This window comes from Anastrepha obliqua, chromosome 5, assembly GCF_027943255.1.
Source record: "Anastrepha obliqua isolate idAnaObli1 chromosome 5, idAnaObli1_1.0, whole genome shotgun sequence".
Classification (NCBI taxonomy): domain Eukaryota; kingdom Metazoa; phylum Arthropoda; class Insecta; order Diptera; family Tephritidae; genus Anastrepha; species Anastrepha obliqua.
Genome location: NC_072896.1, coordinates 4,373,770 through 4,389,973, shown reverse-complemented (window position 1 = coordinate 4,389,973; position 16,204 = coordinate 4,373,770). Strand labels below are relative to the sequence as shown.

General features: G+C 33.9%; 1 protein-coding gene across 1 annotated transcript; it reads left to right on the top strand.

Moving 5' to 3' along the window:
* Positions 1 to 2,120: 2,120 nt before the first annotated feature.
* Positions 2,121 to 2,762, top strand: LOC129247287 (uncharacterized). The gene has a single exon (XM_054886347.1). It carries the CDS (start codon positions 2,121 to 2,123, stop codon positions 2,760 to 2,762), a length of 642 nt encoding a protein of 213 aa, XP_054742322.1.
* The last annotated feature ends 13,442 nt before the right edge of the window (positions 2,763 to 16,204 follow it).

Genomic DNA, 16,204 nt, shown 5'->3' with positions numbered 1-16,204 from the left:
TCTTCAGAACGACACATTGTATCAAATTCAGATTTTCAGGATCTTTCTAGTGATTTACTTCTATCGGGAAGACAATCTGAAACGCTCGCTTCTCGATTTAAACAATGGAATTTAGTTGATGACGACTTAAGATGAAAAAGATAAATAAGAGAGAAAGACTAGTTCTGCTGCAGGTTAATGATTTTAAGTTAATTAACTCACATCTGCACTATAAAATGGGAATGCGTCCACAAAGTTCAGATATCGGAAGGCAAAGGGAACAAATACCTGTTTGATAAGCTCAAGTCCTTTAATGTGGTTAGCGAAATAAGGTATCCAAATGAAAATCACATATTTAGGTTTGGACCGAAGTTAGCACTTATACAAGAGCTTTAGGCTATAGGGATTACTAGAATCAGAGCTAAAATGGCGAATGAAAGCTAACAAAGCATAGGATTTGCCAATGGTCCAATTAATGTGATTTAGGAATAAAAACTTTGAGTCAAATATTATACTCAGCTCTGAGATATGATTCAAAGTAGGGAGACAAAAGTTACCAATAAAGTAGGAAGTGGGGAAAGGGGAGCCAGATTTTGAGAAAGAAACATAGAAACATTTACATCGGTTGTCAATAATTTTTTATTAATCGATGTTCAATAATTCTAGATGAACATTGCAAATAGAGTAATAGAGAGTCAGTGTTTCTATACAGCCGCAGGTCTCTAAGAAATTTAAAATTTAAAGTTACGAAAAATATGTTCGATAATCGACCTCTCATAATAAAAAGGAATGATTAGTAGCGATTGTGCTAATGTTTTGTCCTAAGATTTGTAGCAGCTGCAACCATTTTAAATGAAACAGAATTTTTTTCCAAGCGATGCATCTTAACAAACACATGAAGCTATTGAACGATTCCATGACAAGAATTTTGGACATTGTCGTAAATTTTTCTAAAAATGCGCTTATTTGTAGGGTAGAATGTATCATAATAAAAAGTTAAAAAAAAAATTTAAAAATATTTACAATAATAATTTTGAGAGTTATTTAAAGTTGACATCTCTGAAACCGAAATTTTTTTGGTTATTTTAAAATTTTTTAGCATAAAATGTACTTTCGAGTATTACAGGTCCAAAAAGAGCCAGCAAAATAAAACTAGAGTTCTGATGAGACTTAAATTATGTTTATTGTATGAAAGTTCGTACAGGAATATTCTAAAATGTGGTCAAACATTTTCTCCAAATGAATATTTGTTACATTTACACAAATAAATATATATTAAATTCCTCAAAACTAATTGGAAAAGAATTATTTTTTGTCTCAGATTTAAAAAAAAAATTTTTTTCGTATATAGCTGAAACTATGCTCAGTAATATTTTTAACCTTTAGTAACTTTTCGTGTTATACTCAAATACGCACACCTCTACTACTTCCAAAATGTTTGCTAAACTTCTATACGTCATATTCACCAACTGTTCGCCACCAATATCCACCGTTACATAGGACATCGAGGGAGGAATGACCTGCAACTGCGTGGCCTGCCAAAGGGAAGTTGAAGCTGGAAACAAACCAGTACACGATAAACAGGTATTGAGTGCGAAGAATTGAAGCTAGAAATTGGCTTTGTGATTGACCGAGATTATTACAGTTGCTAATAATCGTCTCACAGTACAAGGGCTTCAATTATTGGCATCTCGTGTATCCACTTCTTATATGCAAATAAACTTATATACTTATATATATACATATATATATACATATACATATACTGCCTATGAAGTGAAGGATACATTGGGACCCGAGGCAGAGGAACTTGTTTGTCGCCAAATAATTTGCGAGTACTATTTTTCGGTTTATTTTCGGGAGTTTTTTCAAAAAATGAAACGAAATTGCGGTTTCTTAATCAGCCGCAATATTTTCAAAAAAAATTTTTTTTTCCCACAATACAAATTTTGTTTGAGCAAAGACTCAATTGTTCGCTGCTTATTTTCGTCTCGTTTTCGTTGGTTCTGGTCAAGTTTCAGCTATTATATATGTATTTCAGTATTTATCACTTTCGTTTTCGTTTTCGTGCTGAAAACTTCCAGAACCGTTTTCATTTTACAAAAGCCACAGGCTAAAGCAGCGAACTTTAATCTCAAAACATGAGTAAACCAAAGTCGGCTATTTCAAGTTTCTCTCCAAGTAAGGAGATTATGGACTTAAAGTCTTTAAAGTGCCAGAGAACTGTTGCAAAAACCAGCATAGTGCGCATAAAAACGGGTCTCCTTGAAAAGACCATGTCGCTAGATCCAATCGAATTGGAGTGCGGACTCGACATATTGAACTCCCACAGCGAAAAACTCATGAAATGTCAGTCGAAAATTGAGGAAATCGACGAAGAAGACATTGCCCGTGGAGAGTTAGAGGACTTAATTGTAGAAACAAAGTCCATTATAAAGTCCATTCTGGCGAGAAATAAATCGTCAATTGCCGAAGCATCTTTTATTGCACCTCACAGCTCGCGACTACCAAAAATTTCGTTACCTACATTCAAAGGAGAATATTCCGAATTTAAAAACTTTATGAGTCTGTTTAAGAGTTTCGTGCACAATGATCCCACAATCCCGGATATTGAAAAATTTAATCATTTAGTATCATGTCTATACGGTAAAGCCTTAGGCACAGTAAAGTCCTTCCAAATGTCGGAAGAAAATTATCCAAAGGCGTTGGCAAGTTTGAGAAAGGTGTATGACAATAAATGCCTGATATTCTTTAATACAGTGTCTAAACTTTTTGAATTGTAATCGGACGAGTGCGGTGTTCCTTTTTAATTACGCGGCGCTATAGGCAATATTCATTTTAGTTCGCGCTTCCACCCTTATAAAGTTTTTTTAAACAATTTAAATATCTTCACAAAACAGTGAAGAATTTTCATGTGATTTCATAACATAAACACTTTTACGTACACATATGCAATTTGGTACGTCTAGTTAGCCCCATTATCCTCCATCACCCTGGCAATAGCCACTTGCGCCCGTAATTGTGGCTGAAAGTTATTGCGAAATAAATTTACCAACTCAACTAAAAATAGCAATGCAGTGGCCACACAAATTAATTGTAATACACTCAAACACACTGGCATGACTTGCCTACATACATATACAAACACATACACACATACGTACATATGTACACATGCCACCAAATTTAGTTGTATCTCCATGCATGGCCGCTCTGTGAGCGTGGTTGTGGTGGTCACGGCTAAATCATTTCAGTGGCTACTCAAATTAAATTTCCCGTGCAAATGCAAATGAAGAGAAATCGATTTTGCAGTCAATTGCTGTGAATGCTGAAGTGTCGGAAAACTATTAAGCGCATTTTCGGTTGAGGGGTTGCAAACAGCGAGTAGAGTATCGCATTTGTTTTATGTATTGTTGCTATTAAGTGGACGGTAGTGTGTTTTGTCGGATGCAATTGAAATTATTAGTATAGGTGAGAGTATAACGTGAAGCTGTGTAACTTTTAATTACATTATTTTACGGGCAGTAGTAAGATTTTATTTGAACAAATAAAAAAATTTAAAAAAATTATTTACCACCAGGAATGTTTCAATACAAAAATAAATATATTTTGGTCGGAATAAAATAAATCGAATAGATACAGGAATAGAGAAAAGTGCGCTAAACAGATCTGAACCGCTTCCGACCCAAGTAATAAGCAAAGAAAATCGTCTGCTCTTGACTGAATTGTTTTTGCTTCGAGAAGGCGCAATACCTGCAAGATTTTTATTTACTTTCAGACATACATTCCTTATGTACTTACGCACTCTGTTTAAACAAACCTCTTGGAAAATAAATAAAAATATGGGTCTGAACGACCCAGGGTGTGAAGTGGTTAAATGTGAGTTATAAAAATTTTGAGATTATAATTTGACTCAGCTGGAGAGTCTCCCTATTGCTGGATTAAGGCGTAAACCAACATGAAATTAAAAAAAAAAACTATATATTATATTATTTTAACCTATTTGAAAGTATGTAAATATTCTTAGGAATATCTTAGCCCTTTGAACTTAACATTTTGTAACTTTAACTTCAAATTATTTGTTCACTTCCAGTCGTATTATATTTATTCTAGAAGTCTCTACACAAAATCAGCTCGTCATGCCCACCTATTTAGGCGTTATAGGAAGTTACTTATGCGCAAATATGGACAGGGGTGGTATAAAATTTGCTCGAAATTTTTTGAATAAAGATTTAATCCAACGTTTGCTAAAAACTATATTATTTAAAGTATATATTTTAATTTTTGTTATAATAATTTGAAAAAATTGCAAATCGCATTGCTGAATTCTGAAAAAAAGTTGTTGTTGTAGCAGTTCACTAGACTTTGCCAGTGTGGTGTAGTCACCGATTGTCATCGTCGAATTTATCGAACGGTAGTTCCAGGAAACGTGCTGTTTCGGCGGGTTGGATCCAGAGGGTGTGAGGTGTGAGATGAGTGCGCTTAAAGGGGTTGTGAATAGATGGTGCGGTGTACTTTCAGATATATATATAATTGGCGCGTACACCCTTTTTGTGTGTTTGGTCGAAGCTCCTCCTCCTATTTGTGGTGTGCGTCTTGATGTTGTTCCACAAATGGAGAGGCCTACAGTTTCAAGCCGGCTCCGAACGGCAGATATTTTTTATGAGAAGCTTTTTCATGGCAGAAGTACACTCGGAGGTTTCCCATTGCCTGCCGAGGGGCGACCGCTATTAGAAAAATGTTTTTTTTTTGTTGTTTGGTGTTTCACCGAGATTCGAACCTACGTTCTCTCTCTGAAATCCGAATGGTAGTCACGCACTAACCCATTCGGCTATGTCGGCCGTCCTTCACATGCCGCACATATGTATATTGAGAAGGTCGGAGTCAATTTTGGATAAGTCGTCGCAGGTCTCAAGACAGCTGATTCTCTTCGTCTGCAAAAGATAGTCGAAAAAATTGCCGTCCAATACTGATGGGTTTTTGTTTTTCTTAAATAACTTTGCTAAGTATCTAACAAATGAGTTCTTACTGATAGTACAGACACATATGTGTACGACTATCGGCAACATTAGCGTTCACAAAGCTCTTAAACATGCGAAACTGCTCTCAGGAAACATTGTTTTCCAATCGGTCAAGATGCTTTCGCTAAAGGGAAAGGTGCAGGAAAGCATAGAGAGGTTTCTTTACCTTAATTTTGCATTTTTCTCGAAAGCACGTTTTTAAAAACGGTGGTCATGATAATTCGAAATTTTTTAACCAATCGACCTAAAAATTGCAATATATCTTCCAAAATTCATTCTATACAGAGTTATACAGGAGTCAACCGTTTTTTTAGTTAGTCATCTAATTTTTTTAGCAGAGACACGTGGGACCTCCATACGTCTCGAACGCTTGCGACTTTTTTCCAGTTCATTATCCTAAGTTTCTTGATGTCGTTCTCTACTTCGTCGGTCCATCTTGTTCACGGCCTTCCTCTTGCTCTATTGTTGAACGCTCTGGCTTCTACAATTTTCTTCTGCGCCCTCGTACCGTCCATTCTTGTAATGTGACCGCTGCGCTTTGATGAAACGTATAACATTTGAAGAAAGAAATAATTAATCGAATTAAGTAGTGTCTGTGCGCTAACATCGGATAAATCCCTAAGGAGGCTTTGCACGAAAGTGCAGAGGATTCTGGACAAAATCCCAACACTGAAAGGTGGACACTTGGTCTCTCCGATGAAGTTAAATATCTAGGAGTAATCTTGGATAAGAAGCTGGCCTGGGAGACACACGTTTCACTGAAGGTGAATCGTGCATTGAAGATTTTTCAGCAATGCCGTAGAGCCTTTGGCAAAACTTGGGGTCTGAAACCTGCTGTGGTCCTATGGATATACACGGCACTTATCAGACCAATTATCACTTACGCTTCTGTGGTCTGGTGGCGACCGAGCGTGATTAAGTCCGTAGTCCGGGAACACAGAGAAATTTTTAAGTTGCTTTCTGAGCAGTATCCACTATTTTTGCCACCTAAAGACGACCTGATACCACAGTTTCATTTGGAGGGAAATTTGATGTCAGATTTCCATTGCGTGAACAATGGAGCAGTCCAGAATGCGTGCAGGGAGGTTTGACGGATATTTTCTTTACCGATGGGTCCGAGAATGAAATAGGGTCTGGAGTAGGATGGTACTTAAACGATAGTAATAAGTATCACTATGCTATGGGAGAAACGGCAACTGTTTTCCAAACAGAATTTTTTGCCATTCGGAAAGTAGCCGAATGAATAATCGAGAGAAGATGGAGCGGGAAACAGATTGGAGTTTTCAGTGACAGTCAGGCTGCACTGAAGGCCCTGGAGAACGCGAAACAAACCTCAAAGATTGTTCAAGACTGTAATAAGAAGCTTAACTCTGTCCCAAGACAATACAGGCTTGTACTTATATGGGGTCCAAGACACTCCGGTGTTCAAGGAAACGAAATAGCCGATGAATTGGCCAACCGTAGATCAGCGGTTCCCTCACAGGGCCAGAGCCAATAATCGGAATCAGTTCCGCAGGAATCATGAATTGGATAAGCGATTATGTAGGCAATCTATGTACATTAAGAGCGAAGGTCTGGTCTAGAACATTGCAGAACTACAAACTGTTTTGTGACAGATCCGATCAGAAAACTCAAACTTTCTACTAAAACTTGAAAAAAAGACGTTCCGTTGATGGTCGGTATAATTACAGGACACAACCCATGGGGTCAGCATATGATCACCATTAGAATCACTGAGGACCCAATTTGCTTGTCGTGATTGGAGGAGGCCAAAGCGAGAACAAAACAAAGTACCTCCAGTCTTCAAACAAACAGTCGGCGCACTCGTGAATCGGCACTTTTGACTAAGTAGGCAACTGAGCAGTGAGGTCCTCTCTCGACGAACAAAACTAACACTCTACAAGGCTCTCATCATGCCCATCCTAACGTGTGGCGCAGAAGCGTGGACGATGGCAACATCCGATGAAGCGACGCTTGGAGTGTTTGAGAGAAAGATTCTGCGTAAGATTTTTGGACCTTTTCACGTTGGCAGCGGCGAATATCGCAGGCGATGGAACGATGAGCTGTATGAGCTTTACGGCAACGTAGACCTACCAGCTGGTGGTAGCAGAGGAAGAGGAAGGCCTCCTCTGCGTTGGAAAGATCAGGTGGAGAAGGACTTGGCTTCACTTGGTGTGTCCAATTGGCGCCAGTTAGCACGAAAAAGAAAGACTGGCGCGCATCGTTAAACTCGGCCAAAATCGCGTAAGCGGTTATAGCGCCAATTAAGAAGAAGAAGAGGAAGATTGGAGGAGGCGGATAGCACTGAGCACTTCCTCTGTGAGTGTCCTGCCTTTGCTAGAACAATTCTACGAAGTTTGGGTTCCGATGTTTTTCATGAATAAAATTCGATCTCTAAAACTGGAGGATATTTACAGCCAAAGAATCTGGAAAATTCTCACAGGACTAACTATCTCCATATCTGTCTCTATTCTTTCTTATCTCTTTCTCTGATACTTTTCTCCTGCCCTTGTTGACTATCTACCCTCTTTCCCGAGCTTTAATTACAATAGGCTTTTTAGCCTGAGTGTTTTAGGATCCACCAAATCTTCTGGTGCTCCTTGGCTCGACCTTTTCAAATTTCAATTTCAATTGAAAATGAAATAAAAAATAAAATAAAATAATAAGAATTACAATAAAATAAAAAAATAATAATTAAAACGTAAATTAAAAAACTTAATTTTTTTTTAATAGTATTATTTTGATGCCGTCAAATTGTTTTTAGTTTACAGCCAACTGCTCTTGATGATGCAAAAAAAATGCTGTTTAATGCGTTTTTAACGACATCCATTTACACTTTGTTTATTCATTATAAATTAACATTTTCACCTATTAATTTGATATGTCAATCAAATATTCTACATTCCGAATTTAACAATAAGTAAAGAGTAAATTTACATTATATTCTATTAACATTAAATTACTAAGCTGGATTTCATAAAAAAATTAATACATTAATATTTGTTAGTTACAAAAATTTTGTCGAAGTATTTTTAGCGATGCTTGGTATGAAGAAATGTGACATGTTGACATATTTGGCGTGAATTTGTTGCATTCCGTGTGATAGCCAGGGGCTTTCCAATAATGTAGGTCCCAGTAGCATATTTGAAGTGCTAAGAAATTAAAGGCAAATTAGTGATATCGTAAATAAAGGGAGAAAAAATGAAAACATTAATAAATATCAGTTTATGAATAAGTTTTAAATTATCTACTTAAATATCGCCAAATTTGGCTTTACATTTTTCCCTGTCAATACCTGACGCTCAATCAATCATCTTCAGGAGAACAAAACCAAACAAGGGCTAATTCTCGAACCATTGGAACTCACAGTCGGATGTAGGTATGAAATCAAAATGTTTGTTAACAGAAATCAGTGTTTTGTTGGCATATGTGGATTGATTATTTAGATTAAAAATGCTGTGGCGGCCAGCGAGAGAGAAAATTTGGCAATTAATCATCAGGTAATCAACGTATTTGATAGCTCTGTGATTGCATTCTTCAGCGCAGCAACAACGGGCAATAGAACTCAGTTTTCTTCTCGATCATCTTTGTGAGGAAAAATTATTGATTTGTTGCCAACAATTTGGAAATAATGGGGCTTGAGGAATATGTGAGAAACTCTTTAATCGTAGAAGCAGACGGACTGATTGAATGAATGCACGCGTTTAGGTTCATCTACCTTTAAATAAGCCAGCGATGAGATATTTTTTAATACGACGAATCAAACGAAAGTCACAGCACACATCAGCACTTAGTCAATTTTTAAACCGTTCAAGCTTCGAATAATGAGAAATATCTCTCGAATCCAATTTTTCCAAAATAAGTTTTTATAGAGACACAACATTTTTCGTATATTTTTCTTAATTTGATGTTCCTTGCCTTTCTACTTTGTGATCGAATTGGCGCTATTTTTCAGAAGTGCTTTCAATTTCTTGGGTTTGGTAGATTCATCTTCCTCCAAATTGGCTAACAAGCCAAGCCTATGGTCATCAAGCTGAGCTCTGGTTCAACGAAGGAAGAGTAAGGGGCTACGCTGCTAATTTTTGATTAGAGATGAAAATACATTTGCTGTAAGTAACTGCACTTATGACACACAACGCGTGCACTTTGGCCATCGCTCAATGAATGAATAAATATATATTTTTTTTGCCTTTTTTCTTTTATTGTAAATTATCCATTCGAAGGAAACTTACCAGCTCTCAAATCAATGGATGCTCATTGTCATAGTTGTGGAATGGCGGCGATAAATTGCATAGAAAAAAGAAAAACATATTAGTGGATGGACGTTTTCAATTTTTGTTGGTTTTTTATTAAAAATTCACATGCAAATTAGAAATATATTAAAAGCTTGGTTTATAAGCTTTTCTCTAAAAATAAATAGGAAAGCATAGCTTAAGCTCTACTGCGCATGCGTGAGTGAACGGTGATTGCTAGACATACTTATTTAAAAAGATTTGAAATTGATGATGACTGATGATTGGAAATGTTTCTGAAAAATGATGGGTATAATTTTTTCAATACAGGGCTGCAGCTCGATTTATTTTGTCCCTACCAAAACTTTTGCAATGTCAAAAAAAAAAAAGAAAAAGAAAAAAAGTGTCAACCAAAAGTACTCAATTCGAAGACCACGATTTTTATGGTAACTAGTACAGGGTGGGGCATATAGCGTTTGCTTTTTGAACCACCTATTTTTTTGAGAATGGTAACACGGCAGTTATTTGAACGATATTATTTTTATTTATAAATGACAATGGTCAATCTTTAAAATAGAAAAAAAAAGTTTGAAAAAATATTGATTAGATTTTTTTTTATAGCCGATTCAAAAAGCAAATTTTACATGACCCACCCTATATATATAAGTAATTAAATACAAACAGTTTTAGAAATAGGTAATAAAAGGACCGAGATTTCATTTTAATATTTTGAATAAAATAACAAACTTCTAAAGATAATTAGAGGTCATCACTGGTGTAAAATAACTTCAGTTAAACTACAGGTCGTCAAGAGTTTTTGTGGAGTATTTCTCACCGATGAAAAATTAAGAAGAAGTTCTAAAACATTTTCATAAGAAAAACGTTTTTGTATTTTTTGTATTTATTTAATATCTACTTATCTAGATTTAATTCTGGTTCGCAATAAGCTTAAAATATGAGGTTCTTGGAAAAATTCTGACTTATTGGACAAAACCCAAAAACGTAGATTTACTGTAAGGTGCATTCATATAGTATATTAAATGAGAACATTAAAAAAGAGTACAAAGAATGAATGAAATATATTTTATTAATTATACAATTGACGCTTACACCCTTTGTTGGGTGCTCCTACTCCTATTTCCAAGGCTAAAAAAGCCTCACCAAAAAGCCTGTAGCCTTACGGATACCGCCTCTTCTTCTTAAACAAAATAAAATTTGTGGTGTGCATCTTTTTATGGTTTTTCCAAGTTTTCCTACAGGTCCCTACAAGTTTTATGCTGCCTCAATACGACAGATAAGGAGCTTTTTTATGATGGAAGTAAACTCTGAGGATTTTGCAATTTTATAAATATCTCAGTATATTATAAGTTTCTTTAAAATAAATAATTTTTTATTTGAATTTATAAAATTCAAAATCATTTTAATAACTCAAATACAAATAAAAAATATGAAAAAAATGTTTCGCGGTAATATGTCTGAGAAAACATTTTTCGAAGATAGTTCCACTTTTCTTCGCAGACACCAAATGCTTAGTATTTTTCGACCTACCGCTTGCTGGTAAAAAAACCTCCTTTTTGAGTTTTTGGGACGAGAAGCGGGGTCAGGTTTTTCAACTTTTTTTAATTTTTATATTCAAAATGTGCAAAAATTGAATTAATTCAAGTTTATCGGTGTCAGACCGAGATATGGATTTTTAATTGCCTGTTGCCCTCCCGCAGTAGCTGCGTAGCCCCTTTATAAAGGGCCGATGTTGAATGTGAACCACACCTAAACGTCAAGTTTTTTTCTGCACTTCATTTGACATTATTCAATATAAACCATGGAAAGATACATAATCGACCAACGCGTTAAAGTTATTCAGGCTTATTATGAAAAGGGGCGTTCAAATCAAAATGCATATCGCGCACTTCGTGAAAAAAATCATCTTCAGTGATGAGGCACATTTTCACCTCAGTGGATTCGTCAATAAGCAGAATTGCCGCATTTGGGCAAATCATAATCCAAGAGTGATTGCCGAAAAACCAATGCACCCACAAAGAGTGACTGTTTGATCGGTCAGGCAGTTACTGTGAATACTGAGATGGTAACGAACTTTTTATGGCCCGAATTGGAAGATATGGATATGGACGATATGTGGTTTCAACAGGACGGTGCCACTTGTCACACAGCTAACGAAACAATGGCTCTTTCGCGGGAAAAATTTGAAGGCCGAATAATCTCACGCCGAGGCGATGTCAATTGGCCGCCAAGATCATGTGATTTGACACCGTTGGACTTCTTTCATTGGGGTTATTTGAAAAAAAAGGTGTACGTCGATAAGCCAGCAACAATTTAAGAGCTAAATGATGAGATAATTTGGCACATTAACGGTATAGAACCTCAATTATGGCTCAGCGTCATCGAAAATTTGGACCATCGGATGGAGGTGTGCCGCCGAGGCCTGGGCGGCCATTTGGCCGATATTTTGTTCCATGCATAATTGAACCATACCAGTATTATCATAGTAAAAAGAAATGATAATAATTTGTAAAAAATTGTATTTGATTCAAAATCAACTCCGGCCCTTGGAACTTAACCACTCTTTAGGTTCGTAATTTTTAAAATTTATGACTTCTGCAATTCAAAATCTAGCACTTTGATGATTTTAAGATTTTGGTACTCATATATGATATTATTTATTTAGTATTTAATAAAAAAACGAATTTAGGAATTTTTATATAATAGCAAAAAACTAATATTTGGCTTTCAAATTTAAGTTTAATTTATTTTTCTTTATTAACAATTACTAAAAAATTCATCGAAATTAAAAATTCTACAACGTTGCCCCTAGCAAAAGGAAGTAGTAAAATCATTTGAATTTTTATATTCTAGATGATCCAATTGGCAGCTACGCCATCATTAAACCACATTTTTTTGAGGCGCCTACGAAGATTTGCTGTTAATGGGACAGATACTTGTAAAATTTCGAAACAAAAATTTTTTTTGCATAAAATGTTAATATGATCCTTTAAGAATATGTCAACAAATTTTTAGAATGTAAATTTAAGTATTTCTTTTATTATAGAGCGTCAACCGTGACGACTCAATTCTTTGCGTTCTAGCGCTGGCAGAGAAATTTTCATGTATTCAAACTTTAGACGCGTTTTTTTTTTTCAAAACTATATTTTTCGAATTGGCGTACACGATAACTCGAAAAGTTATTGACCGATATCCCTAAAATTTTGCACACACTTTTTTATGATATTACTTTCTATGTGTTTCAAGTTTTCGAAAATAAGTTTTAATAATTTTTTCGAAGGAAAAATAGGAGAAAAATTCGCCCCAAAATTCATTTTTGTTTAAGCATTTTATTCCGCGAATTTTTTTTCCAATTTTTTTTAATTCATATAGAAATTATGACATTAATAAATAAACAAATTTGTGTTTTTTTGTATTCAGATCACTGACGCCGATGCTACAATGCCCGCCGATTGAGAAGCCTCGCTGCGACCTTCCTGAAAGAATTGAGTGTACATCCGCCATTTTAAATGGTTAAAAAAAAAACAAATGTATATTATTTTAATGTATCAATAAACTGTATGCCAATTTTAAAAAAATATATTGACTTCTTCATTTTAAATGATTTTAATGAAAATCAGGGAAAATATGGCCGTATACAGGTATTCTATTGTGAATAGCTTAATTTCGCCAAATATTTTCCAAATATTGTTTTATTATACTAAAACCTATTGAATTTATGGTTACTGTAGTGTTTAACAAATTTTTAAATTTTCTTTACTTTACTTTTTGCACGGAATTTAAATTTTGCTTATCTGCCAACAAAAATAGTTTCGGCCGGAAATATTACAGTGTAATTCTCATCAAAAAATAATATTTTTTATAACAGAATGTTAGAGAAATTAAGAAAATCTAAGTATGTAACAAAAATATATAGAAAAAGAAGATATTTTAAAGCATTCACCTTCCACTGGTGGCATTCACTTCACCTGCTTTTCTTCAAGGAAATTCGCAACCTTCTGCAACCTTTATGAGTTATCGACTTGAAAGTATTTTACGTAGTTTTTATATTATTTGAAAGCTGCAACTATGTATGAAAATTGTAAAGAATTAGTTTTATTCAAACGCGCTTGTTGACAAACTGCGCAGCCATCAGAATTTTGAGGTGTAAAATTTTCTGAATTTGCTTACGCTTTTCTTTTGCTTGTTTTTTGTTAAATTCTCTTACATCGCATAAAAGATTTGTTCCAAATTGAACATAGAAAACTTTACTACTTTGAATATAAAATTTTTCTTTGTTTGCAAAAAAATTGTTTTTACCTTTTGTGGTTTGTTTTTATTGTATATTATTTTTCGGTGTTGTGAAAACTAAATAAAGAGCATGAAGTTGAAATCACGAGTTATATATAAGTTTCTATATGCAGTAAGTATAATATTTCATTTAAATAAAAAGTGCAAATGTATGCGCTCTGCTTACAAATTTTTAGTTTGTTGGTGACATTTTATGTTAAATGAAAATTGTTTGCAATAAGTTAGCGATAAACCATCTACAACATATTGACCTGTCTAAGAGAAATCAATGTTTGTGACTTTAATCGTTTTGCTGCTGCATCTCGACTAGACTCTTTGCACTGGGCAATGCTGGAACCAATTTGGTCGTTACACCACGTCATGGGTTTCATATATTTGCTTTGTGTATGCCATTCCAAGATAACAAAAATACACGTAGATTATGTTAGGTCAGGTTGCAGTTGCTGCCTCTAACAACAGCGATATACTTAGGCTAAGACATGCATTGCACTTTTAACCCAACTAAAAACCTCTCAAATCAAATCAATATCCGCCAAAATTTTAAAAGCATTTAAAAATTTGCATCCATGTACGACATCCAGCTTCTACTCAGTGCCGAAAGTACAGACACTTTTTTATCTTCTGTGCTCCAAAAATGTTGCTGTGATTCGCCGATATTCACCAATTCCAACAATCACCACTCTTTTAAATGTTCCTCCGATTGGGTGCTGATTTTGTTTCCAATAAAAGAAGTAATCTGCATGATTTTCTTTACCTCTGCTTTGTTGTCATTTTTGGCTTCCGATTAGTTCTCAGGTATGTGAATGCAAAAAAACTCAGTCTTCATTGCGCTATTTTCGCTGGAAAGCTTTTACTACTACTACAGTATGTTCAACTTGCGCAGAGCTCCATATTGGGCAACCACGTTTTTCCATTAGTTCTGAGTCAAATTTATTCAACTGTTTTTGCATTGTAGTGCCTAAAAGCAGTTTATTTGTTGAAATGCTGCAGATTTTGCCGAAAATATTTCGTGCGCGCTTTAAGTTTAAGTCCAGCGTTTATGAAAGCTTGAGCGCTTTCTAAAGCTCATTTGAATTTTGAAAATGAAAGCTTCAAACTAAAAATGAGATGTTGTAATTTCTTCTCGTGCTTCAAGCCTGCGCTAAGTAAATTGATCGAAAAAACATAAATTTTGTATTATTCTTTATTTTCGTAATTCTCAATTGCAATGCTTTCGCCGCTATCGCCGACACTATGTTAAATTCAAAAAATTAAATTCCAAGACCATTTTTAATCATCCTTCAATACTAAACTGCTAATATTATTATTTTTTTTTCATTTTAAATGTTACAGTTGATTAATTTTTTCATAACTACTAAATTTAAGTTACTCCTTAAATCAGCATCAAAAAATTTGCAATTCAATTTATTTAATTTATTATAATTATAATTTATTTTCTGCGAATTTTTCTTTTCCTTTTCTTGTTTTAGTTTTATACGTTAGACTTATTATTTGTTGCCTTTGGTATTTTGTTAAAAATGTACAATTTTCCTTTTAATTATTTTTTTATTTAATTTTTATTAGTTCATTTAATGCTAATTAAAGTCAAAATGACTGAAATCCCAAATACGTCTATATATTTTTAATTTTTTATAATTATAATTTTTTTTATTTTTATTTTTAGATGCTGCACTCAATCATTCATACAATCATTATTTCTTATTAAATTGCGTTTATTTCTATTTATTTATTTTTTAATTACAATTAAATACTAATAACGACATAAAAAATCAGCGCTTGACTTTGAAAATTGTTCAGTATTACATTTTTTAGTTTACTATAATATTCATAGTTACACTTTTTTCAAATATTATACCCATTCCTTATTTAATTTAAACCTATTTTAAATTTATTAAAATTCTAGATAATCAATCCTTATTGTTTTTCATGCTTCTAGTTTAAAGTTTAAATAGAGAAAGAAGTATTTGTTTAAGGTTTTATGTCCGTATTTTTTAATAAATAGTTATAATTTATTAAAAATTGAATTTAATTTAAATATTTAAAATTTATTAAATGCAACTAGTTCGCTTATTATTTATACATCATTTTTATGTTCTATGTATTTTTACTTAGTTATTGAGAAAAACTTCAGTTTTTATTTTGTATTTTTTTTTAATTTTTTCATTTAAAAAATGTGTTTATTTGAAAAAACTGCTGCTTCTGTAGTATGATTTTCGATTTGTCCGCACTTTGTAGCTGGGTCGTTTAGTTTTCGTACGTACTGTAACTTTTTGTTTATGCCTATTTTCGTGTCACTCTCTTTGCTTTTTATTTTTACTGTTATTTTTTTTCATTTTGTTTTTTGTGTTTCAAAAGCTCCCTCCCACTGGCGCAGCTTTACTTAAGTGAATTCTCAATTGAGTTTCTCTCCGTCCATGTATTCACCTGCTCCTTAAATTCTTCTAATCTTTGCTGGTTTTTTGTTTTTATTGGAATCCTTACATTGTTGTACGACCGCTACTGATATTTTTTCATAAAAATGCTATTGGATTATCTCACTATGCTCGCCTACTTTTTTCTTGTGTTTATTTTGCATACAAATTATACTAATTTTATTTAGTTATAAATATTTTCGTTCGTAAAAAATTAAATTTAATTATTGTTTACTTATGCTTGATTACTTAA

Coding starts and splice junctions, on each gene's coding strand:
- LOC129247287 (XM_054886347.1), top strand. CDS start 2,121: ATGAGTAAACCAAAGTCGGCTATTTCAAGTTTCTCTCCAAGTAAGGAG.